Genomic DNA, 25,584 nt, shown 5'->3' on the forward strand with positions numbered 1-25,584 from the left:
TTTTTTTTCAGTTAACAAAAGATTAACTGACTTATGTATCTGAATGTTGTGACCAGAAACCTGAATCTTAAGTGTCAGTACATCAGGCTTTTATTTCATGCCTCTTGTGTGTGCTGTTGGTAACAGGTACTTTTATCTCCAGAAAATACTGACCTCCTAGTGCCATCATCACATACTTTAAACCATTCCAAATAGTAGTATAAAATAAGGTACTGATTGGGGTCATCTCACATTTAAAGTCTTGCAAAATTAATAGATTGCAGTTGAGTTTTCAGTTATATATTTAATTTTATAATGCAACCGACTATATAATGTAAACCTGTGTTGAATATTTTTTAATTGGCTCCTTGGATCATAGATCTGGAAGAGGACTATTATTCTTTGTGTGTTACATGTTTTCTTAATTTAAACAGCATCTTTTAAATTGTTTCTCTAAGGAAATAGTAAAATATTATGCTGAACATAGAAATACTGAGGACAAATGGAAGAAGCCACCACTGCTGGAGAGACTGAAGGTATGGGACAATAAATATTTTTAGCACTCTAGCAGTAAAAGAACACAGACATAGAGCATAAGAGGGATTGGTGTATCCTGCTGGAGAAGTTACTCTGCATGGAAAGAAACAGTGTGAGGAAAGTATAAGGAAAGGAATAGGGAAGTATGCAAAAGGTAAGAGAAACAAATAAGAGAAGGGAAAAACAAAATGAGGTCTGTGAGGGGCATATCTGAACTTTAAGTCAAAGACTGTACCTATTATTTCAAAATAGCTATTGAAAAATGGCAGCAGATATATTGGACAGTATAGTAGGCAGGAGGGAAGAAAATGTGTAGCAAGCCAGAATTGAATTTTAATTTTTTTTTTTTTAAGGCTTGTTGCTGATATTTTTTCTGTTGATTCTTGCAACAGGAATTGGCCAAAGCAGAAGGTCTGTGGAACCTTTTCCTCCCAGATGTCAGTGGTCTCAGCCAGCTTGACTATGCCATAATAGCTGAGGAGACAGGGAGATGCCTTATTGCTCCTGAGGTTTTCAACTGTCATGCACCAGGTTAGCAGTGCTGTCCCAAAACTATGGCACTGGGAGCATTAAAAAGTTGGGCATCTTAGACCTTACAGGCTGTGGGTCTCGAGCAGTAAACATGACTGCTGATTTCTTACAGACACGGGAAACATGGAGGTCCTCCACATGTATGGGACTGAAGAGCAAAAGAAGGAGTGGCTGGAGCCCCTCCTAGAAGGGAAGATTAGTTCTTGCTTCTGCATGACAGGTAAATTTTTCTCCAGAAAAAAGTTAGAGGCAATTGGCAGGAACTTCACATGGTGTATGCACCAAAAAGTAAAAAACTGCAAGTTGTGTGTTACAGTGGACATTTCTATGCAAATTCAGTATCTGTGAATATGTTGAATATGAATTCATCTATGAGGTGTGAATGCAAACTGAAGCACCCTTGCTGCCTTTCCTGATAGTTGCCAATTTTCATGGTTACAATAATTAGTATTTGCTTTCTATACATTTTCAGTTTAATTTTAGTACTAGTAAAATACAATTTATAGTACCAAACAGGTTTACAGTAGAGCTTACCTTTTCTTGTAGTGTGCTTTGGAGTTCTCTAGACATACACAGTTGGGTCCAAGTATCATTATTGTGATTAAAGTTGTGTAGTTTTGCAGTGTGTCACAGATGTTTTAGATACAACCCCAAAATAACTTGATTTATGTCCATAGCTCAGCATTGTATTTAGTCTTGCTCCTGAAAGCTTGTGGCATTCAGCATCTCTGGAAAGTCTGGCTCTTGCTATAGGAAGGTAGTTTTTGGAACATGTGATGTCAAAATCTTGATCCTCCTGTGTCAGGAGGAATCGAGAGAGCTCAGCCTTGCAGACACTTACTTTGCAAATTCTGTTTTGCTGTGTTCCCCAAGAGGAAATAGTTACTTCTGTTTTAAAGTGGATAGTAAGGATGAAGGGAGAGAGGAAGAATCTTTCCTGTTCCAAAAAACCATTGATGACATTTTGCTGACCACTTCATGTGGTCTGTTTCATATGCCACCACAAAATTAGTTTCAGTCTATTTTCACTTGAGAAGAGCCCAGAGGGAGAAAACAAGGCTGAGGAGCAATATGACTGCTACCTGTAAGTACAATGGAAGGATAAAGGATTTAAAAACACAAGGAAAGGAAGAAGGCTGTTGATTGCAAAGGGTGGTCCAAGACCAAGTACATTTAAACTGGCTATGAATAACAGGTTGTTGAAAAACAGGAGGTCTTTTGACCACCAGCAGTGAGGTTCTTCAAACAGCTTTTCTACTGGTAGCAAAACAGTGTACTTTTAATAGAATATATCTAGAGCCTGATATTTGTGGAGGTTATATTACCTTTATATTTAACCTGGTGGCTTGTTTTTTTTCCTTTAACACAGAACCTGATGTGGCTTCAAGTGATGCCACCAATATGCAATGCACCATTGAGCGAGACGGGAACAGCTATGTGATCAATGGCAAGAAGTGGTGGAGCAGTGGTAAGTGTGGAAATCTAAATAAGAGTTCAGGCTCTTATGTAGGCTAAGTCTAAAATTTTTTCCAATAACTATTAAAACAAAATTATTTGCGCTCTATTTCTGAGATTAAATTTTGTCTTTTCTTGAGTAAAGGCAATAGAACATAAAACAAAAGAAGGAGCTGAATTGAGCTTTTGTTCTCTGAACCGAAGTCCAAGATTCAATCCAATTTGGGGATTTGGGTGCTTTTTGGAACCTCTGAATTTTGTTCACAGAATGAATGCTGCTATTTTCTTTAAACATTACCTCTTTTTATCAGTTAACTTATACATTTATGGCTGAACCCTTTAAAGTTTGTTTTCATGAAACTGTCTTTTACAGCTTGTGTGAGAGGTTTGAGAGTACTGTGTAGCTACAGTAAAATGTGGCTGCTTTTAAAGTAGCCTGTGATGCTGTTGGACTGGCTCTTACAGGAGATTTTCTTATATTATAATTCCCAGTAAAATCAATGGATTGTATTCTAAGTGGTAGATGTCCCTAATATTGTAGTACTGATGCTTTTTTGCCAAAACATGTGTGACAGCAGCTTGAAAGTCATCATTCCTTGGGAGTCTGGAACCCAAGTAAATAAACAGAGTTGTTAAACTTGAATGTTTTATTTACATAGATGAGTGTGTCAGCTACTTGCTGATGCATGCTTGTGCAATACCTGGAGTCACCAGAAGATAGATCTCTCTCTCTGTTCTACTCCTGTAAAACTGGCAGCAAAAGGAGACATGCAATCTTGTCTCCTGACCCGAGAGTGTTGCTTAACTGCTGGCTACTTAACCTTTGCTCTGGGTCAGTGTCTCCCAGCTGCGCATTTCAGACCCTAAGGAAGTAATGGAAAAGTTTTAGGGGGTCACACACACAAAATAATATTCATAAAATTAGTTATGTGAATTATAAAAAAGGGCATGCTTTGGTTTGTCTTATTTCTAATAAATACAATTAGGGCAATCAGATTTGCATGAAGACAGATACAAAAAAGGTACTGCAATTTCAGGAAGTTTGAGAAACATGTTCATTTGGCTCTGTGTTAGTCAGTCTCCCTTTCTGCCTGGCTGGGTAGGTGGGTTTTTTGTTTGCTTTGTTTGGTTGGGGTTTTTTGTTCTGGTTGGGGTTTTTTAACTTTTAGGATATTAGAACCTTGGATGTTTGGGAATTCCAGAAACCTGACAGCCTGGTCAGAATGCCACTCTGTATTTGTGAAGACAAATCACACATGCAAGGAGTCAGTTACTTAATGGAAGAAGTGGGGTTTCTTATTATGCTCTGCATGTTTACAGTAAATCCAGTATGGCTTAACTATGTCAGATTTATGGTGTATGTGTACAAAATCAGTCAAGCACTTCTGACTTATCTGTTCACGCCCTAGTATTTCTCCAAACACTGGGCAGACATTCTGTAAGCTTTTGTCATCCAAACAGGGAGAAGAGGCTCATGTCTTGTTTATGCTACTGTTGTTTCTAGTTTGTCATTTTAGAGCTTTTTATTCCAGTCCCTAATTGTCCCTAATAGCAACAGCATCTAAAAAAGAGAGATTCTTGTTGGCTTTCCTAATCTGTAGATCAGGCATTTTGTCAGAGCCTGCAGGATGTTTGAAGATAAGGACAGCATGCTGTAACACCACTTCTTCATTTTGAAAGCTAAGCTAATGTGTCAGTGAAATGTTTCCAGTGACTCATGGAAAACTGCTGTTTTCCTGGAATTCCTGACAACACTGTGGCAGGGGACAGCTTTGGTACCTCTCTGTGTAAAAACTGAGCTCCATATGGAATAGGAACCTCTCTCTTTTGTCAAGCAAAGCCTCTACCCTTTGCTGGTTGGTAAATGCCTGTGATGACAGATGTCAGTACCTACTAAAACAAAACAAAAATAAATATAAGAAAAAACAAAAGCCAGTGCATTTTTTCTATTCTTTGATTTTATTGTGTCTCCATATATTTTAGCGGATACAGTTACTGCAGTGCTTGATTAATTTTAAAAATTCTGAATAGAAAATCTAGGCCTTGTGTCTGAAGATTAACTTAACTTTTTATTACATTTACAAAAATCTAGAATGTGCCGCCCTTAGAGCGCTGATCTTGAAGTTTAGGATGGGCAGAAAAGAAGAGGTGAAAGGTCATTTTTTCTGCAGTTATAGAAAAGGAGTTACTGGGGTTTTTTTGTGGAGGATGTTGTTGCTGCTATACATTTATAGAAACACATAGAGAATGGCTTTTCCCCTCTCTCTCTCCCTCTCAATTCTCAGCCATAAGCTTATACCTCCTTTCAAGCTGCAACAGTATCTATGGAATGATAGCTGAGTTGAGAAATGGAACTGAGCTGTTAGGCAAATGTTCTAAATTTTTACAAAATAGTTGGAGAAACACAAGATTATTATTAACTTCTGGCACAAAGGTTCCTGTACTGTCGTTTGATTGCTGATTGTTTTTCTTTGTTTTAGTTACATGCTTAGATGTGTACAGGTTGTTCGTTACACAATCACTTAATTGCCTAGTACTGTGACACTTTGAAATTTAAATCTTGGGGGTGTTTTTAGGTTCTTGGGTTTTGGTGTGGTAGGGTTTTTTTGTTTGAGTTGTTCGATGTTGCTTAGTAAATATCTCTGGTTGTTTCTGGGAATTTCAGTGTCCAGTTCTTGCTTGATTCTGATAAACATGTTCTACTTTGAAGTGTCTTGGCAGGTTCAGAAATTCATCTGAAAGTTGACTTGCGGAGAAACAGCTGCAGAAACAATACCTCCTGCAATTAGTAAACAATTCCCTTGGTTATGTAAGATGATGAAAGCAATGGAGGGCCTATATAGTGAAACTGATTGTTTCTTCAGTAGGGTCTTCGTAATTCATAGAAATTTCTTCAGGTCTCCCATTCTGCTGTTGTCTTCTCCAGTACCCATAATTTTTGGCGATTTTCATGACATGCATTTTGAAAGAGGCACCCAGAAAGGCGTAGAGGAGAGGGTTGAGGCAGGTGTGGAACAAAGCTATGCTCTTGGTGACCTGGAGCGCCACGTCCATGGTTTTACTGGTGTCGCAGTCCGTAACCAACATGTAGATGATGTCTATGGCTCGCCACAGCTTCACAATGTTGTAGGGTAGCTGGGTGACAATGAAAGTGGCCACTACTGCCAGCAGAACCATGAAAGGCCTGGACTTCTTAACATTTGCAGATCTAAAGATTGCCCGAGCAGTAGCGGAATAGCAGATCAGCATTACTAGGAAAGGAAGCAGAAATTCCAGGATAATTTCCAGGATTTGAATGGTTGATTTTAAGAGTGTTTCCATGTTCGTTGGAAATACAGGAAGGCATTCATTCCTGTCATTGTGTTTCTTGACTTGATTAAATATCAGCTCAGGGATGCTGAGGCAAATGGCAGCCAGCCAGACACAGATGCAAGTAACACTGCAGTGTTTGCCAATTCTTCTATGGCCGTGGGATTCAGAAGTGGCCCTGTATCTGTCCACACTGATACAGGCCAGGAACAGCATGCTGGAGCTGAAATTCATGGTGTACAGAGAAGAAGTGAACTTGCACATCGGGTTTCCAAGTTCCCATCCCTGCACTGCATTTGCAGCCCAAAAAGGGAGGGTGAAGAGCAGGAGCAGATCGGCGATGGCGAGGTGCATGATGTACGTGTCCGTCTTGGTCTTGGGTTTCTTGCAGTAGGCGTAAATTCCAGCCACTAATGAGTTTCCAGCCACTCCAACTGTGAAAGTCAGTGCATAGAGCACCGGGAGGAATAATTTTCTGAAATTTCTCACATCACTTTTTTCACAGAGAAGCTCATAGGTATTGTAATCTATAAGAGGGTTGAGATCATCCTCCTCATCCTCAATCCAGTAATCTGTAGAGTTATTCATATCTCAGACCGTGGCAAAGCTAAGAAGCACAAAAAAGTGGGGAGAAGGGAACACCAAAGAATAATACTGGGTTTAAGTTTTAAAATTTCTGTTGAAACCTAAAACCCTTCTTCAGGGCTGCTTATACATCTCAAATTTAAAGAACTTGGATATTGAGAATACATGTGTGAATAATCAAAGGGAAGCTAGACAGTAACAGGCAGAACAGACCATCTCAAGTTCTCATGTGAAATAGGGCAACTGGCAACATCTGTGAGGGCAATACAAAGTAAAATAGATTCAACTGAAATGCTTTTATTACCCTTAGCATTTGAGATTGTAAAATGCTTGGAGTGCCCCTCACTGATTTCCACATTTGAGTCGAGGAGCCATCATTGCTTTAACTGCTCTGACTGTGTTATGTTTGACAATATTCCATTGCACATAACTGTGTCTGCACCTTTATAGGGTTGGAATTACACCTTCCCCTCTCCAGCCTCTGCAAAGCAAAGGAATACCAGCTGAAGGCTGTAAATGCTGTTACAGTCAGGTGTATAAGGAATACGAGCAGACTACAGCTGAGGCAAGCAGCTGCCTACTGTCATAAATATTCAGTGCCTGCTGTCATAAATTTTGACAAATTTTGGATATGAGTATAATACAAGGAGAGTCTTTTTGTTGGTTTCTCAGGCACACTGTACATGCCCATTACAAAAATCCCAGCAGGGGAGTCAGTTGCTGAACAGCAGTAGGACAAGCTTAATTTAGTCTCCATCCCACACAGCAAGCCCTGCCCGTGTGGAATTTCTTACAGAAGCAGATTGCTGTGGGTACCCTGCATCTTACAGCTGGAGACTTCTCAGGATGTTATGACAGAAAGGAATTTTATCACATACGAACTGCCCACAAGTACCCAAACAGCTCAGAAACTCTGCTGGTTTTTCAAGTACGATCTCATGACAGATTTACTGTGCAAACACTGAGGCTGGGTTCTCACTGCCAGGTTAGGGCTGAAGTTTAGGTATTTGTATCTTCAGTTTGTGTCTTAAGCAAGTCATATCCTGCAGTATTTTCCTCTTTTCCTTTGACTGTGTACATTGACTAATGTCCTGAAATTCTGTCTATTGTAAAATACAGTTCTGCAGTACCCTGTTTTCTTGTAATAAATGGGATTAAGGTTTCTCAACAGCAGCAGCAAAAATTAGCTGAGAATGAAAAACATATCTCCCTTTTCTCATCATATACATTGTTCAGAATTTGAAGTCAGTGTTGCTGAAAGCAGATTGTTATCTGATATTCTGCCCCAGAACTACAATTTGGCTTTTTCAAGCCTGAAAGAAAAATGCAAATACCATTTCTGTTTCTTAGGCAATTGTTTAAATGAAGAGTTGCCAAGTGTCTCTTAAAGTTTTTTTTTTAATATATCTGTCTACTAGGAAAAAATAAGTTACTGATTCATCTCATAATAAGGGATGCAGACCAATTAAATAGAGAGAAATGAATCATTTCAATTTTTTTTCAATGATTCCCCTAGCCAAAATTTTTGAAAAGTGTATTAGTTTGAAATTAACTATTTAGTTTGGCTGCATCTTTAATGACTTTGTTTTATTTTTCTGTTAATATTTCAAAACACTCCCCATCAAACTTTAAAAAATTATTACTCTTATTTAAAGTCTTGCAATTTGTTCTTTATTGTTGCTTTAATGAGATGTGCAGAATGGAAAAGTACAGTCACAGTACTTTGGCAAAGGGATGTCTGTTCTATGCCTAACCAACTGTGTTAGCAGGATTCTGCAGCAGCAGTAATCTTTTGCAACTTTATGGTACTTTGAGGAGAGATTTAGTTATCAGCAGCAAAAGAATCTGTTTTTATTAATTTTTTTTTAGTAGAAGAAAAGCTGCAGCAAGAAGAGTTTAATCCACTTAGCTGAGATTTGAGGAAAATTAGAAGTTAAATGAAAATATTTGGTTGTGGTCTTAAAACACTTAATACAGAACCCATTAAGGAACATTTAATCAAATGGAATCACTGGCAGATTTACTTGAAAGCAAACCAGTAAGCATGTCAGGGCAAGCTTTAAAAGTCTGTGTACGACAAAGCAGTTTGGCTGTGACTCTGTGCTCTGCTGCCTGATAAGCTTTTGCCTGCCCTGAGTTCTTGACGGAAACAAAGTTATCTAAAATACAACAGTTGATATTTCTCCCTTAAAAACACAGTTATGTTTTGGCTCCCATACCTGTTCCTGTTTATCTTTCCTGGTAATGCTGTTTCTCAGGCACACGTGCAGGTGCCCCTTACAAACAGCCAAGCAGTCCCATGGGAGTCGGGCGCTGAAGAGCGGTGGAAAAGCTTCCTTTAGTCTCCATCCCACACAGCAAGCCCTGCCCGTGTGGAATTTCTTACAGAAGCAGATTGCTGTGGGTACCCTGCATCTTACAGCTGGAGACTTCTCAGGATGTTATGACAGAAAGGAATTTTATCACATACAAACTGCCCACAAGTACCCAAACAGCTCAGAAACTCTGCTGGTTTTTCAAATAGTGTTTTCTAGGAGGTATACTAATAAATATATTGTCTGCAACTGCATGTTTTCTTGCAGAATTATTTCAGCCTTCCAGTCAGATAGAAATTCAGTGTTTCTGTGTGTTTAAACTTGATGTGGGATTGTATGAATGGTGGTGAATTAAGTTAATATCCCAGTTTAAAGCGACAGATTTTTTTCCTCTGATGAATTAAGCCGTATTCTGTCCTTCTGCTGAACAGATCTAATTTTGATACTGGAAAGGAGATGTGCCTTAGTGAAATGATGTCTGTCTGTAAAGCCAACTTAACTGTGAGTAAATGTATGCAAATAAGGTATCATACAATATACAGAGAAAGAAGGATTAAAACAAAACTCACCTTCTTTTGCCAGCAGATGAGTAGCAGGTACTGCAATTGAGATGTGCGTCAGTGAAGTGATCTGAATTGGTCTGACACATTGCATTTTGTCTTCAACCACCACACCCTCGTGTGGAAGTCAGTTGCACTTTCATTTTGACTTGACAGTTTAAAAAAAAACCTTTAAAAAATTGTGCTTTCCTGGAAACTCTTCTTGTGTTGAACATGTACACTTCCTACATTCCTTCCTCTTCCAACCAGACTGTGACTGCTCTTTGGAAGGTCAGGACACTCTTACTGCTTCTCTTTGTTGTTTGTGGTTTTATTCCTGGAAGTCCAAATGTTTTATACATCATCAAAAGGCTTTTATCAAGCCACACGTTAAAAAGATGAAGAGAGAGAAGAGGAAGGTCCATCTGGGGCTGAGTTACTGCCCCAGACACCATAGGGAGTCACTACAGTCTTTCCTCAGGGCACTACTCTGCTTTTGATGGATGCCTGTATTAGGTTTTAAGGGATCCTTATATCCCCTCCTTAAATAACTTTTTAGGGGATACAATAGAAAAATGAGTTTGCTTTTTGTGAGGTGGGGAAAGGGGTTCCTTCAGTCTGTGAAACCAGAAAGATGATAAGGAAAATATGTGAACACAAGTGGCAAATTGTCAACCAGAGTACAAGCAGATAGTCCTGCATCCTGTGGGAGAGTTCTCAGGGACTTGAATGTTGCCAGTCAATCTCATAATCAAATTAGTGACCTGTTTGAATTATCCTGGGTCAGATAGCAGTCTAATGAGCTCCACTAAATACAATATTGAAGCCTAATAACAGAGATACTGAGCCGACCAGAGGTCAGATTTTGGTGGTTTTTGGCTCTCTGATGTACCTGCCACGACTGGATTAACCCTCTGTCTGTGCTTCAATTATTTTGAAGTATGTGAAAGGAAAGATTCTTAAAGATGGGCAGCTAAGAATGTAATGGGCAGATGTTTTCCACAAGCTATATTTTGTTTCAGATGACAAAGTAAAATGGGCTGGGAGAGGAAGTCTAAAGAGTGCCACAATATTTGTGCACATTTCTGCAATGTTTTCATCTTGAGTTATCACAGTACTTCAGTGGTGTTTTCCCAGTGGCAGATAAGATGTTTGGGCTTCTTCCAGGCCATCTCCTTGCAGGTCATGTCATGGCTTTGAGGCCTGAGCTGTATCTCTTTCAAACAAATGAACCTCTCAGTTCTGAATAGGCTTTGTCTCAATATGGTCTCCAATAAGATGAAATAAGCAAGCTAGAGCTGAGAATGCTCTCAGGGAAGTGTGTGTTGGCTGCAGAAGTGCCCAGGAGGGTCTGTGGGCAGGCTGTAGGAAGGCAGCTCATGTGAACCCTGCCTTGCTTATTGCAGTTCCTCAGCTCCTTATAACTTTCCAGGGGTGCAGGGAGGTCAGATCCTTCCAGTCAGAGTAGAGAAATAATATTGTCATGTATGTATTCAGTAGGGTCCTATAGGCTCAAAAATAACAAAAATTATTTAGTAAGTAAGAGTGAATACAAAACTAAAACCTTGTGGCTGTGTGAAAGTGGCATGAAGGCAAGGTAAAAAACATTCCTAAGCTCAGCAGCTGCTCTCACTTGCACCAGCTGAGCCCATGAGCTCCAGCTGGGAATGACCAGCAACCGCATTCAGTGACAGGACTGCAAAGCTTGCAGTCTTCCTTGCAGCTGCACAACCCCAGCATTGCCTCTGTCCTTACTGCTTGTAGCCAGTTTGCTTGCAGCTACAGTGTAGTCTTTGCCCACCACGAACCAGCTGCCTGCAGTATTGTCTGGAGAAGATGAGATAAAACTGTGGAATACAATATGCTAGTGGATAGAAATTACTGCGGACTCTTGTTGGGCTGTGCGTATGTGTGTCCCTTTTCTCCATTAGGAGACTCCCATGTTCCAACAATCAGTACCATGCTGCCATCCACCCTGCTAAGACCAGTTTCTTCTTGCAGGAGAGTCCAGGACATGTGTTTATCAGTGTTTGTCTAGGAAGCTGTCAGGTCTGTAAGTCACCACAGACCCCTGCTGGGCTGATGGATGCAGCAGCCAGTGTGGCAAAAATCGTAGGTATTCAGCATTCAGGCAGTAGTTTATCTGGCCTTAGTCATTTTAGAAAGAAAATTGAAGACTGAACACTGAAAAATTGATAGATTGCAAGAATTGAAGTGCCACTGGCTTCTGAAAGCAGGCTCTGTGGCAGCTTCCTCAAGTACAGGTGGTGCTCAAAGGTCACCACATTTAGTAGTCTCTCCACCAGAAAGAACCTGTATAAGTTGATTGTGTGAAGATTGGTAATCTTAAGCATGTTATACCCCTGATAGCAAAGATTAGGCTTCTAATGGGATTGTGATCAACACTCTAAGCACATTTTAAAATATTGTCTTTGCCTATGTGAGTGAGTGCCGTGAAGAGTTCAAAAGTGTAAGAAGTTAGTTAAACTGAAGATGTTTGCCGGTGTAGCAGCATTGTGGTCTAAAAGTTTTGGACAGGTTGTTCAGTTGTATACATTGAAAACTATTGAAAAGCTCATCAATATGGAAATAGGGTTAAAATTGACCTTTTAAAATGTCTACTGTCTATTCAATTGGGAGTTTTTTTGCAAAACTCCTACCAAAATAACAGGCCTCTCTAACTCCTCCCCCCATCCTCCAGCAATGTCTTTGTATTTTGTAAATGATGTGAAAATGTCATTTACAAACGAGATATTTGTTCCATCCAGGCTGTTTGCATTCCTGCCAAAACACTGGAGTCTTTCGGAGTCTTGCATTAGACAAGAACTTTTTTCTGTCTTTTAAGGGTCAAAGTGACATAAAATTTGTTTTAGGTTTTTAGGATTTCAGAATCTAAGGAGTGGAAGGGCCAGGAATCTGCCTTCCTTTGCTGTGCTTAGATAGGAGCAAGCACAGATGAGATGGAGGTATTGCTTTCCAGAAATGTGTACAAATTATTTAGAGCATCTAACCAGATGTTTAGGTCTCAGTGAACTTCTCCCTGAGTTCAACATGAAAGCTTCTGCTTTTTTTTATTTTATACAACATGGTTAAATTTGCCCTTTGGTTTGAAGCAGGAATGTGACTTGAGGATAATTTACAAAATGGTTTTTGAAGATATATTCCAGAAGGTCAAAATATCTTTTGTGGTAAACCTCACTTGAAGATAGGTCTGGTTTAGAAAATAGCACTTGTGCAATTCTTTACCTCTTGTGGAAAAGGAGAAGTGTCAAATACCCCCTATGCAGGGGTGACATTTCCCTGTGCAGGGTAGTACCCTGCAAAGCATATGTTGGGTCATTTGGGCTTGGTCACCTGCTTGTTGCAGTTGCCCAAATGAGCCAAGTTTTGTTTTGGTTTTTTTTTAACAAGTTGATTCATCCCCCTGCCCTAAGCTTTTCACTGGGACTTTTAGCTTGTTAGCTCATGGGCCCCTCTGGAAACAATGGATGAATACCATATTGCAAAAGAGGAAAGTAAACAGCTGGCAGTCTGGCCCTCCAAACAGGCAGTGTTTATCAGACCAAAATAAATCTCTCTCCTGCTTCCTGGCCATCACAGTGGCTGTTTGTAGGAGGAAGTGGCTCAGCTGAAAGCCAGGTGGTTGTATTGTCCAGACCAGAGTCTCCCAAACCTTGTGAGAACAGCTGCCAGAGAAGTTAAAAAGTTGCATTTGTTTCTGACCTCAGAACAAAACCAAGCTGCTGCAGATCAAGCCTCGAATTAAATCTCTGCAGAGCTTGTCATCTGCATTGAGATAGCAGTAAAAAATTACTGATTGCTACACCCATTGGGTATTTCCCCTAGCTTTATTGTTTGTGGGAGGCTTTGAAAGGAATGAGAGCATGCTTTGGTACTAAGAAAAAAGACAGTGAGGATTAAGGGTCACAGAAATGTTATTTTAATCAATGGAAGAATCTTCTTTAGGACTTGTACATTAAAGTGCTGTCTTTATGCTACAAAGGCTTAATAAATATATCCATATAACAAACATCTCAAATAATGTTATCAATGGCTTGAAATACTAGCCGACTATTTTCAGGTAACAGTTTCCACTCAGATCTTTTTTGAAGTGCGATCTAAAATCGTTTGCATGAAGGGGGACAAATCTGCATAATTTGGCTATAATGTGGTTGGTGTGTCATTTCCACATAGACCCTCCAGTCTTTATAGGCTAAAGAAGATTTTTTAAAAGTTTTACTTTTGAAATGGCAGCATCTCACCTTGATAGATGTGCTGTTGTATCACACTTATTTGCTCAGCTGTAACGGAGACAGAAGTAATTAAATGCCGTTTCAAGTACCTTCTTGTTCCCCTTTCATAGGAATAGATGATGGAGCTGGAGGGTTTGGATATTTGGCTTTTCATGTTCCCCTTCCCACAAGTCAGCTCCCTTTTGCATGTTAAGTAGTAAGCTGTATTTTGTTCCAGCATAATTATTCAGAGTATAAACACAGGAGTAGATCGCATCTCCTGCATCACAAAAGGAAGGGAGTAGGGTTTCTTGTTACGAAACTTCATTTGCTTCAACATTGAGATTTTATACTAAAAACTATTTTTGTGTTTGCCACTTTATTTAAGGTGCTGGGAACCCAAATTGCAAAGTTGCAATTGTAATGGGCAAAACCAAAACCTCATCAGCATCCAGGTAAGAATTACTAGGAGACACAGAATTCCCTAAAACTTATTCCATGGAGGAGTCACTGCTTGTGAAAATTTTGTTAAGTGAAATGCCATTAATTACCTTGACCAGTTGGATGTGGTCCTGAGTTAGAGGGATGTATTAAACCTCAGCATCTGTCTGTTGTAGCCTGAGTTCCTGTTTTGCTGTCAGATGCTGTTGACTGAGTCCTCCCAACCTTTCCACTGTTACCATCTTTCATTGGCATGCTTCCCGCCTCTTTCCATTGCACCAGCTCTAGTGTTTGTGCAGCTGTATGATGAATTGGATCAGGAAATTTTGGGTGCTTCACTAGCTTTATCTTGGTCACATAAATTTTAGTCTGCATCATTTGTTAAACCAACAACTACCTCTGGCTTACTTATTTTGTAAATATAGTATATAAAACAACTAACACCAGGAAGAATTAAATAATAAATAGTAATGCATAAATAATAAAACCAAAACTTTTCAGAGCTTCCCCGAACAGGATGGGTACAAGTGGCACATCAGAGACCTGAAGTTACTGATTAAGTTTTTCACAAAGATATCTGTAGATACCAAAAGTTAAGTTTGAAACGTGGGGTGTTGGTAATATGAAGTTGTGTAAGCAGAGAGCATTGTACATCTTAAATCAGACTTACTCATTCCATTCCTATATGTGTAAATAAATACCTCTTCTTCTTTGACACAAACATGTTGTTCAACTCTTATTATCAAAGTAGAATTGCAAACTTTTGCAAAAACTTATGCAAGTAATGAATAAAATGCTCCATGTCTGGTGCTATTAAAGTCACACAGCTATAATGCAAAAGAACTGGAACATTTATATCTAAGATGGATTTTCGCCCAAATCCTGTGGATTATCTCAAGTTTCTACATTTAGCTAGGTTCCACCAAGAAGCAATCAGTAACTTGCATACAGCACCCAGGAAGGTTTTCCTGGAAGTTGTACATTAGCTGTTGAGCTCTTAGAAGCTGAGAGCAGCTAATGGAGGGGATTATGTGACACTGCGCTTGCTAGAACTGGAGACTGAATTCAGAGACCTGGGGCATCACCTCCAGTTCTGTGTGACTAACAACTGACCTTAAGTATTCTGAAGGAATGTAAACATGGGGATTTTTTTCCCTAAACTGTAGGCAAGCCAAGATGATGATTCTGATAAACTTGTTTTGAGAAGAAAACAGAAAGGCAGAGGTGGGGAACTGACTAGGTGATACAGAAGTGTGTGCACAGAAGTGGCAGCAGCAGGAGTTTCTCAGTCATGGTGCATTAGGTGCCACTAATACATTTTCACTTGTTGACTGGTGTGTCAAGAAGTGTTGAAGCCATACTGTGTGGGCAGGATGGTGCAGATGGTACAGGTGAATCTCAGCACTGGCTTTATCCGAGTCCTAAATTGAGGATGGAAAGTAACAAAAGCATAAGGAGGGGACAGAAGGGAGGCTCAGAGTTAATTGTGCTTTTTGTCTTGATCAGGTACAAGCAGCACAGTATGATTATTGTTCCCATGGACACCCCAGGGCTGAAGCTGATAAGACCCCTCTCAGTGTTTGGCTACATGGGTAGGTGACCATATTTATCAGCTATATGTGTATTAATTTATTAGCAGTCTCAGAAGCTGCAGGCCACTGGAGGCCTGTATTTTTATCCTCCTTCGTTTTACCCTGCTGTTGTGTTTTCTGTCTCTGCAGATGAGATCCATGGAGGGCATTTTGAGATACACTTCAATGACGTGCGAGTACCTCTCTCCAATATAATACTGGGTGAGTTTCAGCACTAATTCCTCTTTAATATATACAGCAATGAAACAAGCTTTAGGAAATAGTGGTTTATGTCATGAATCACCGTAACTTACTGTAAACAGCTCCAGTCAGTTGAGGGGGCCCACTCTTCCTTTAGCAGCCTACCCGCTGCTTAAATGTACCTTGTTTAGAGCAGAAAGCAACCAGGGCAGCTCTGGCTGTCATGCAAGTATCACTGCCCTGAAGTAGAGCAAAGCAAAAGCTGTCACTGGTGTTCTTCCCCCAAAACCAGCTCTCGTAGATCTCACAGACTTTCAGAAAGAATGTTCTGCTGCACTCCATGGCCAGTACTTGGCAGAAGTGAAAAAGAAATAATAAGCAGGCCAGAATTGTGACCCCCTGCTGGGAGAACTCTGTTCTACTTTTCTCACTTAGTATAAATCCTGATGTTTTCTTTCTCCTTTGCTTTTTAAAATTTTTTCTCAGAGAGCTTTCTCTCCTGAGTAGCCCTAGGACCTGTGAACCTTATGGTCTTCCCCCAGATACTCATTCCAAATCCTATAGATGTATTTTTCAGTGTAAGATTAACAAAATTTAAATTTAATCAGGTGAGTCAAATCCCCTCAGAAACCATTTTGGGGTGTGCTTCATGATCTAAGTATTGTTAAGTGTGTCAATATAGATCTGGTTGGAGTAAACAAGCAACAGTTCTGCAAAATAAGCTTTAAAGCAGCTTCTAGCTCTGGTGCTGTGGGGCCACTTCTGCTTGGAGCCTTGGATCCTTTCAAGAGGGAATCACGGAGTCTGCAGTGCCTGTTTTTCTTTCCAACCAGGTGAGGGCAGGGGGTTTGAGATAGCTCAAGGCCGGCTGGGGCCGGGCCGGATCCATCACTGCATGCGGTCTCTCGGGGCGGCCGAAGCTGCTCTGGAGATCCTGTGCCAGCGCGCGGCTCAGCGCGAGACCTTCGGCAAGAAACTCTATCAGCACGTAAGCACCTTCCCTCTCTGGCTCAGTTCACACACTCCAGACACTGACCTTTGTTTTGCCCATACACAGCCTTGTGGCTCTGATAATGGACATGGCAGCAGCCATGCCCTAACCTTGAATTCCTATTTGTAAAGCCTTGGGTGGCAAAGGACAAAAAAACCTCCATATTGCAAGGCTCCCATTTTTTGCCATAACCTACAGCATCTTTTTTTTTTTCCCCTTGCAATGTGCAATGAATTGGATATCCTTTGCTGGATTTGAATATGGAATTTGTCACTGTGTGTTGCTCTCTGCTTTCCCTGATCAATTTGGACAGGTATTTTTTCAGGCATACAGCTTATATTTCTGCAGTTACAATCCAAATTCACCATTTTTGTGTATCCCTTTTGTCACCTGGATGTCCCCATTCATGATCACTGGAGACACTCAGGAGTCTAAATTTCACTGAAAATTTTATTTCTTTGATCAAATATTTGTAGTTGTTTATGAAAGCACAGACCACATCAAAGGCATACTGGAGATTCTTGCTCTTATCTTGCTCTGGAATTGAAATACTGTTTCATGAGCAAGAGCTTGCTAAAATAATAAAAATATGACAGTTTGCTTTATATAGGAACCATCAGACTTGGGTAGTTGGCCTGTCACATTTCAAGTGTTCTTTAGTCTTAACCAACAGCTAGGATGACTTTACTGGAAGAAACAAGTAAAAGTAATGGAAAGAGGAAATTGAATTAGCATCTGGCACAGATTATAGCAAATTGTTTGTGCAGATCCAGAGGGAGCAACTTCACATGACTGGAAAATAGATATGTAATTGCCAAACTTCCATTCACCACCATAACCTAGAATTAGTAAGAACTGTTTGAGGCACACTCTGTTTCTCCAAAACTTGTTAAAGTAACAGTGATGTTTGATGAAGCCACAGGCATGACCTGGAGGCAGCTGCAGAGCCCATGCAGGTTCTTCACAGCAAGGATGGCTAAGGACAAGGTGAGGCTGGCGGCTGCCTTGAGTACCAGGGTGCCTGTTCCCATTAATGACCCCAGGAGCTGTTGAGAAAACTGGACACTCCACCCAGGTTCAGACCATCTTTGCTGGCACCAGTCAAGCTGAGCCTCCAGACTTTGCACAGAAGCAAGTGCTGCACCTTTGCTTGGTGTCCTGTGCCTGCCAAAGCTACAAAATCCACAGGCTCCAACCAGGACTTGTCAGAATGCACTGACAAGCATCACAGATTTGTTTCTCCTGTGGTATGCTGGCTGCAGGGGGGAATTAGCCAAGAAGAGCAGGGAAGGGCCGCCAAGATCATAACTTCATTTTGGATCCGGTTACTAATTTATCATGAGGCAGATACAGCAGGCACCACCCTGCAGCTGTTCGCCTCGCTGTGTGGCACGCTACCCTCAGCAGTTTAAGGAAAACAAGGAATTCCTCTCCCCTTTCACCCCCTGTTTTTGTATACTGGGGTTTATTACATGGATAGAGGGCTGTGAGGAATGGTAATAGGTAAAGGAAAGCAGGGAGGAAAAAGCAGGCATGGAAGGGCTTCAGGAAAATGGCCAGCATGCAGTGGGGTCTGATCATGTGCCAAAATCCAGTTTTTCCCTCTTTCTTCTTTCCTGGCAGGAAAAGAATTGCTCTCTCTTTAGTATTTCTGTCAGCAAAACGTTTTCTTTATTATGCCTCATATTAGAGATGCTTTAATTTGCACGAGTGGCTCTAGGTTACCTGAATGTGCACGTGCTGAGGAAGAGGGGCAGCTCCACGTGTGCTCAGAGGCATTAACTGATGTCCTGATGTTGGCTTTGTGTTCTGCAGGAAGTTGTTGCCCACTGGATTGCAGAATGCCGCCTTAGCATAGAACAGGCTCGCCTGCTCACACTACAGACAGCCCACAAGATAGACATGTTGGGCAACAGAAGAGCAAGAAAAGAGGTAAATTTTATTTTTTGGTAGCTAGGACTTGGCAGATGCCATGCCTGTGCATTCAGCTAAAACATACTGTTAAACATTCTAATTGTAGAGTATAAATCCATGTTGAAAACAGCCTTAAGATATGCTTTTAATTGTCAGAAAATGGGGGAGTGATCTCAGAAATAGAGTAGAATCTGTTCAAGCATTGCTTGCTTGTCTCAACACAGTAAGATAGTTTTGGGTGACTGGAAACAGTTTTACCATACCCAAGGGAATGGGAACAGCACAGCTCTCATCCAACCCCGACAGGAAGGAATGTACTGGGAGATACCAATATTCTGCAGAAGTGTTGGGTAAATATTTTCACTTGCTTATGAAACTATTACTGATACTGTGAGTTCTCTTCTACCTACAGGTAGCCATGACCAAAGTGGTTGTTCCACGAGCTGTGCTTAAAGTGATTGACTGTGCAGTTCAAGTGTGTGGTGGAGCTGGAGTTTCTCAGGATTTTCCTTTGGCATTTATGTGAGTAAAGGGAGATTTCCTGTAGGTTCTAAGCATTCCTTTTACAGTAACTTATTAACACCAGTACATGCTGTTTCATCTCAGCATGAAATAATAGTGCATGTCCCTTTAAGCGATAAAATTTAGAACAATTGTTTTTATAGTGTAATTAGCCTTACAAAAAATAAAAGCTGGAACTGGACCTAAAATAGTTCTTATCAGCAGTGAAGAGGATGTGCTTCTAAAGCTTAATGTTATTCCCTACAGCCTTGGGGAGAAGCAAAACTTCTTAATTCCCAGCCCACCCATCTCAATCCTGCCAGGAAGATTTTGCTGCAGTATCTCCCATGTGCTAGCACTTATCAAAGCAGAGAGTGTCAAAAGGCAGCTGTAGCAAAAACAGTGCTGAGCCCTCCTGTGTGAGCCTGTGTGGCTGCTGTGGCAGGTCAGGAACCCAGCCCTAACTCAGCCCTACCCCCCCAGGTTTGCGTATATACGGACCTTGCGCCTGGCAGATGGGCCTGATGAAGTTCATCTCTCAACAATTGCAAGGTGGGAACTCCTGGACCAGTCAAAGAAGCTCACTGCAAAAATCTAATGTCAGCATAAAGCCTTCTCAAATGGAGAGAAGGCTTAGGAAAGTGTTAGTGTAATAATGCTATCTAGGTAAAACTGGATGAATACAAAAACTTGATTCTAACTGGAAGCAATTCTTCTCTCACTATTTACCCTCATTACACTTAATAATTATGGGCTTGCTTTTAAGAATTTGCAGAATGCCATATAAATAACTTACCTGGGTTCTTTATAACACTAAATAAAATCCATTTTCTAACAGGCCTAAAGTATTTCCTTTGTTCTGAATCAAAGCCCTTTATTCTTTCATTGTAGACAAAGCAGTTTTGAGTCAGAAGGCCCAGACACTCTAATTTATTGCAAGCTAGGCTAAACTTCTAAGTTTGATAAACGACAAACACTGGAGGTAGAGTACCTTGCTTTTTCTTTTCCAAAGCTCAGCTGCAGTCCTTCACCCAGCTCCCCTCAAGTGAGGCTCAGGGCAGCACAGGAAGCTCCTGTCACGTGTAGCTGTTTGTCTGCTACTGCTTGCTTATTAATCTGCAGTGCTTCTCCAAATGGATCTCCTCCCATTTTTCCTTAGAGATGTCCCTTTTGTCTTCCCTTGCATTCTTCTTCCTGTCTTTCCTTTTGTGCACCCTCACAAGCCTCCTCCTGTCTCCAGCTGCTCTCACCCTTTCTTAAATATGCCTAAGCTCAGGTGGAACCTTCCTCCCTAAGGAGCCGATGTTTTGGCTGGCAGCAGCAGTGTCAGGGTGCAGTTCGTGGCCTCTGCTGCTACCAAAACAGGCTCTGCCATTTATGCCCGATACACCTCTGTGAAGTTCTCGAAGGTCAGAGTTGCTCAGTTCTGCTCCTGTACCAATCCCCTTTGACCTGAGTTACTTCAAGAGAACTTGCCCGTGCAGGAACAGAACCAGGCAGATCACAGCACACTGCACCAGTGGTAGCTCTCCTTCCTGGAGTTAGGATAATCACTTTCCAACTTACACGGGGGGGTAAATTAAGGGCAATTAAGTTAAAGACACAAGGTTTTACTGTTTGCATGAACAAACAAGCCCCCCTTCAAGCTCCTTCCTGTTGGAGCCTGGGGAGAACACATTCTGCTTGGCTCAGCCTTTAGGATGAGGCTGTGGTCAGTTCTGTCTTTGAGCCCAGAGCCAAGTGCTCACCCGAAGGGTGTCCAGTTACAGCTGCTGTGGTCACTCAGGGGGGAACAGCAAGAGAGTACCTAGAACTGGAAGCATTCCATGAAGTTTCTTTCATTATACTTAAAACCAAGATTATAACACCTCTTTTGAGAAAGCAGAAATTCTTGTTTACATTTCCATTCACCTTAGTTTCCTCTTGCTTCCTGACAAGAATGTTTTCTAGGAAGTTGAGAGTGTCAGCAGGTCAGTGGCTGAAATGCACTTCAAACACAAAGCCACCTGCACTGTACAACTACATGTGTTTCAGGAGTTCTGGTCCAGGCTGTCAAAACCTACACAATGTGTTTTTCCAACCAAGAACACCCAGGGATTCTATTTAGCCACCTTCCAATTAGGGTCTTTGACTGCCCTCATTTCCCACACTTTCAAAGAACAGCTACACAAGAACACCACCTTTATCTCATTAACAAGGCTCTTAATTCCCTTTATTTTAAAATTTTATGTACATATGAATGATCTGTATAATGTACACTCAATATAGAAAGTTTTATATACTGGATAATGTATAGAACATTTCACAATTACACTAATTTCTTACATAACATGTCAACTTTTTAAGGTTTTTTTGCTGAAGCTTTGTCAATTTGGTCAAGCCAGTTATACATACAAATGTCTAATGCTGTTTGATCCAAGGAAGAAGGTAATGTTAATGATTAAGGACATGAGTGAACTGGTGCAGGGACAAACCCTTTCAGGTCATGTTCAATGGAGTGATCACATCAGACTGAGAAAGGAAGGGATGCCCTTTTAGTGGGGTTGGTGAGGTCAAAGTTATTTTAGCCCAATTCCTCTAGACTGTAGATCAACTCCAGTCATGCTAATTCATAAAATATAAAAACTAGGAAAGTTTGATTCACAGTCTTGTAAACAAATATAAAGGAACAAAATGTGCTTATGTACAACAAGAAAAAATTCTTGTGTACCCATTTCAGCTGATCCACAGAGTGCTTTCTTGTGTTACAGTGTGGTAGTTAGAATCACTGACTTTTCCTAGAAAAAAAAAGTCATAGAAAAAAGGAATAACACTGTCATAAACACCTGGCAAGGCAGTAAGTTCACTTCAATGTATTGGAGGGAAGTGCTGTTCCTCGTCACTGGCCAGTCTGCCTTTGTCTCTTCCACAAGGATTTCCAGTCCTTAGCTGACATCTCCCACTTCGTTGTCTACCGGGGGTGGTACATTGGGCATTACGGATGACGTCGTCCCTGCAGTGAGGTAACCAGCAACTCCAGGGCCTTTCGGGAGGAAAACAAGTACTGCTGATTAGTGTTCCTTCTACTGGGGTGACTGAACAGCTTTATTTCCTCTGGTAACACTCAGATACATCATCTAAGTCAACCAGACACCTTACACAAGAACATTTAGGACTTTTTCTTTAGATTCTTTGAAATCTAGGAATACTAGAAACTAAGACTTCTTAGTCAACCAAGTGGAATAGCTTGTGGGGGCCATTTTTGAGCTTGCTCAGTGTTTTTTATTCTGATATGCCAAATAAGTTACAGAGGACCCCCACCCACCTGCATTACCCATCTCACCTGCCATCATAGAAGCAGTAGTAAAGAGTTCCTTTTCTAAAGAAAGGCCCTGCCATGGAATTAAAGTGAGGTCAGGCATGTGTTCCACTACTGGGCTCCTTGTGTATCTTTTCAGTGTTGTAAAGGTTTCTCCCAGCTGCATAGTTCCTGGAAGTACAATGGGCTGCCTCATGTAGAAGCAGAACTGCCTAAAGCTTGTCTAGCCAGCATTTTGTGCCTTCAGTTGGAATAAAGTGACAGCATTCTTGGGATACACAAATTCTGTACTGGAGATGCAGGACTCATACCATTACTAAAGTCTCCATGCTGATTACTATAGGGGCAATCAGTTTTGCACTGCAGGCAAAGGCCCTCTCCCTCAAAGCCTGGAATTAAAAATTTAGTCATACAGAAACTTTCAACAAATGCAGTAAAAACTTATATTGCAGCATGAGGTGTTTTAACAGTAATTTTTATCAGATTAGTGACTAGAAAACTGATCATTCACAACACATTCCTGCACCAATACAGCGATCAACTTGGTGTTACACCTCCAGCCTACACTGCCAATACTCAACATACTAAACTCTGCTGGGTCCTGTACTCTTCCCCTTTAAGCCATCCTCAATGAGTTTTCCCAAATTTACTATTCCTTCCTGCCCCACCCTTCTTTCTCAAACTATAGCCCAGAGCCAGAACATCAGAGCATGGTTTGCCTCCCTGCAAACAGTCCCACACTATACTGCGAGGCAGAGAGCAAAGCAAGCAGTGCCTGTGGCAGTAAAAAGCTCTCTGGCTGCAGGAGACAACCTCTCTTTGCCAGCCCATCTGTCAACTGAACCTGCCAAGTGTCACACCCACTGTCACACATCCTAGTGGAAAAGTTCCCCATAGTTATCTTGTGCCTCAAGCTTTTCCATTCTGGAGGATTCCTAAGCTGAGTTCCTGTGTAGTACCAGCAAGTACCAGCCAGTGCAGTTGGCAGTGTAGTGCTCCTCTGTGCTCGAGGCAGGCAAGTGTATCGGTGTGGGGCAGTTTGGGACCACGCATTTGTACAGCTCTAGGACATGCATCTGGTACTCGGAATGCAGCGAGCGCAGTGTGCGTTCTGCGAGGTGGTATCTACCTGCTTTAGAGAGCTACACAGAAGTTAGCAAGCTGCCTGACACAGCAGATCTAAAGCCCACTTCTCAGGTGAAGGGGACTGCTGCCAGTTAGAAGGGAAGGAGAAGAGACACCTGAGGGAAGAGAAATAAGCAAGGGAAGTTTCAAGGGAAGTGCAAATAGCAAAGCAATTTGAAGCAAGACATAAGGCAGAATACAAGATAAGAGAGGTTAAAAATAAAGCTTGGTTTCCATCTACACTTTGCATTTGTACAGCACCTTCATTCTACATTGGCAAGCATTTAAACATTAGGTAATTTAAAGCAGCACAGGCCTTAAGGCAATTGGAAAACTGTATTGCCCCCAGTCTCAAGCCTGACCACATCTGGTATTGTTTGAGTTCTTGGCCAGTAATCAGTCAGCATTTTCTTCCTATTTCTAAATTTATAGTATTTAAGAAATAGCAAGGAAATTCAGTACAAACTGAATCAGTTCCGGTGTTCTTTGTCAAAATGGCATTAAACGGTACAAAACCCAAAAAACTCCCGTTCAGAGCTAAAGCATGGAGTCCTGTGTGAGAAAATGCATCAAGTGTTGCATTACACCTACTCCCAAAATTCAAGCAACTGCTTCTAGAATGTGTAATTCCTGACTTGAAAGGCTCTTGCTTCATTTTCTCAAAATACATGCTATTATCTTGCAAGAAAAATTTTGGCCATCTGATTTATACCTCATTAGTTCAGTTATGCTCAAAAGCTTTACCAAGACTCCTATATTGGGTTAGATGAGAAAGTTCCATGTGGCACATGATGTGTCCATACTGGCTTGTCACAAAGGACTTTAAAACCTCACCTGTGAGGCAAAGCTTTTAAGACAAAGTGTTTCTTCAGCTAATGGCTACTGAGGAGTCAGAAGCTTGCATCGTGTGTTGCTTTAGACAAAGTTTGCTGCAATATCATTATTTGCTGTATCTGAAAATGTTTTATGTGGTAGTTTTGTTTTGGACTGCGATACTGTGTCTGCCAAGGGCTGCATGAGCAAAGGATGAACCAGGACTTGATTTGCTGTGACATAACTGATCTGGGATTATGTCTGCAGTGTGCAAGGAAGTTCCCATCAGCTGCTAACCTTAGTGTGCACACAGTGCACAGCACACACAGCTAAAATGCTCTTCTTCACTGTCGGTGGGACTGAGGTGGCACCTCTGGGGTGCCATTTTAAGCTTGGTGGCACCAGCAGGGCACCCACCCAAGGTGCACCACTGCTGCAGTGAAGTATATGCTGCAAGCTCCGCTTACAGGCACATGGCCACCCTGGCAGGCCACTGATTCTGGCTGGAACACAGCCTCAAACTCCAACCTATTAGCACTCCAACAGTACAACTACCTGCCTAACATTAAAGCAGTGTTAATTCACACAGCCAACTAATACAGACAGTCTGAGTGATTCTGAAGACAGTTTACATACCCCTCCAACTGTTGAAAAACTTTTGTTCTAGAACTGAAGTAGACTGATCCTGAGAAAGCATGGAAAGCTACTGTCATTCATCGGTTTCAATTACATCTCTGCTTTATCACTACAGAGTACTTGCAAGTCTTGCCAGTGTCCAGATTCTATTACTAAGCCTGTACAGCAAAGACTATGCAGTGAAATACATTCTCAACCAGCAAGAATTTTACCTTTTAGTAAGTGTTTTAAAAACTTACTATATTTTTACAGCACTGAATGTTCAGACCACATGATGGCACTAGCTCCTGGGGATAAACTATCTCCAGAGTCCAGTGTGACAATTAAGTAACAGTTCAGTATAATTCAGGACATAAACAGGAAAGAGTTGCTAACCTGTGAGGTATCCTGATGTTTGTGTATCAGAAATGAACAAGTCGTGTTTCTGATCCTTGAAGGCACTCCACACAGAAGAACGGGACAGAATTTCATTTACCTACAGTATTTCAAGAGATTAACACAGTGAGCAAGCGCTGCTTGTCATGTTCTAGGCAAACAAACTCATTTTCTAGAGCCAAACTATTCTGAAGGGATTACAACACAGAGCAGTAGTTCAGGCTGTGATACGGAAC

At 41.2% G+C, this 25,584-nt stretch overlaps 3 protein-coding genes across 5 annotated transcripts in view; 1 reads left to right on the forward strand and 2 right to left on the reverse strand.

Moving 5' to 3' along the window:
- The window catches only part of ACAD11 (acyl-CoA dehydrogenase family member 11), a 29,340-nt gene extending 9,394 nt beyond the window's left edge, over positions 1 to 19,946 (forward strand). Inside the window, exons 10-20 of the mRNA XM_032106569.1 lie at positions 438 to 515; positions 909 to 1,047; positions 1,160 to 1,267; positions 2,417 to 2,515; positions 13,871 to 13,937; positions 15,430 to 15,515; positions 15,645 to 15,716; positions 16,529 to 16,683; positions 18,502 to 18,618; positions 19,013 to 19,122; positions 19,585 to 19,946. Of these exons, the coding sequence (XP_031962460.1) occupies positions 438 to 515; positions 909 to 1,047; positions 1,160 to 1,267; positions 2,417 to 2,515; positions 13,871 to 13,937; positions 15,430 to 15,515; positions 15,645 to 15,716; positions 16,529 to 16,683; positions 18,502 to 18,618; positions 19,013 to 19,122; positions 19,585 to 19,699 (1,146 nt within the window). The 3' untranslated portion in view covers positions 19,700 to 19,946. The remainder of the gene's footprint in view (positions 1 to 437; positions 516 to 908; positions 1,048 to 1,159; positions 1,268 to 2,416; positions 2,516 to 13,870; positions 13,938 to 15,429; positions 15,516 to 15,644; positions 15,717 to 16,528; positions 16,684 to 18,501; positions 18,619 to 19,012; positions 19,123 to 19,584) is intronic.
- On the reverse strand, positions 4,444 to 9,468 carry ACKR4 (atypical chemokine receptor 4). Its single transcript, XM_032106662.1, has 2 exons — positions 9,281 to 9,468; positions 4,444 to 6,418 (listed from the first exon to the last, which is right to left on the reverse strand). Exon 2 carries the CDS (start codon positions 6,397 to 6,399, stop codon positions 5,338 to 5,340), a length of 1,062 nt encoding a protein of 353 aa, XP_031962553.1. The 5' UTR covers positions 6,400 to 6,418; positions 9,281 to 9,468; the 3' UTR covers positions 4,444 to 5,337.
- A 1,336-nt stretch (positions 19,947 to 21,282) lies between the features above and the next one.
- The window catches only part of DNAJC13 (DnaJ heat shock protein family (Hsp40) member C13), a 57,737-nt gene continuing 53,435 nt past the window's right edge, over positions 21,283 to 25,584 (reverse strand). For 2 of the 3 annotated variants that reach the window (XM_032106524.1, XM_032106515.1), the window contains 2 exons: positions 25,349 to 25,448; positions 21,283 to 22,123 (listed from right to left, as the gene is read on the reverse strand). In XM_032106524.1, the coding sequence (XP_031962415.1) occupies positions 22,026 to 22,123; positions 25,349 to 25,448 (198 nt within the window). In that variant the 3' untranslated portion in view covers positions 21,283 to 22,025. Of the gene's footprint in view, positions 22,124 to 23,528; positions 23,641 to 25,348; positions 25,449 to 25,584 lie in introns of all 3 variants that reach the window. The other variant, XR_004239687.1, reaches the window with a different exon arrangement.

The sequence above is a fragment of the Corvus moneduloides genome, chromosome 1 (genome assembly GCF_009650955.1).
Source record: "Corvus moneduloides isolate bCorMon1 chromosome 1, bCorMon1.pri, whole genome shotgun sequence".
Classification (NCBI taxonomy): domain Eukaryota; kingdom Metazoa; phylum Chordata; class Aves; order Passeriformes; family Corvidae; genus Corvus; species Corvus moneduloides.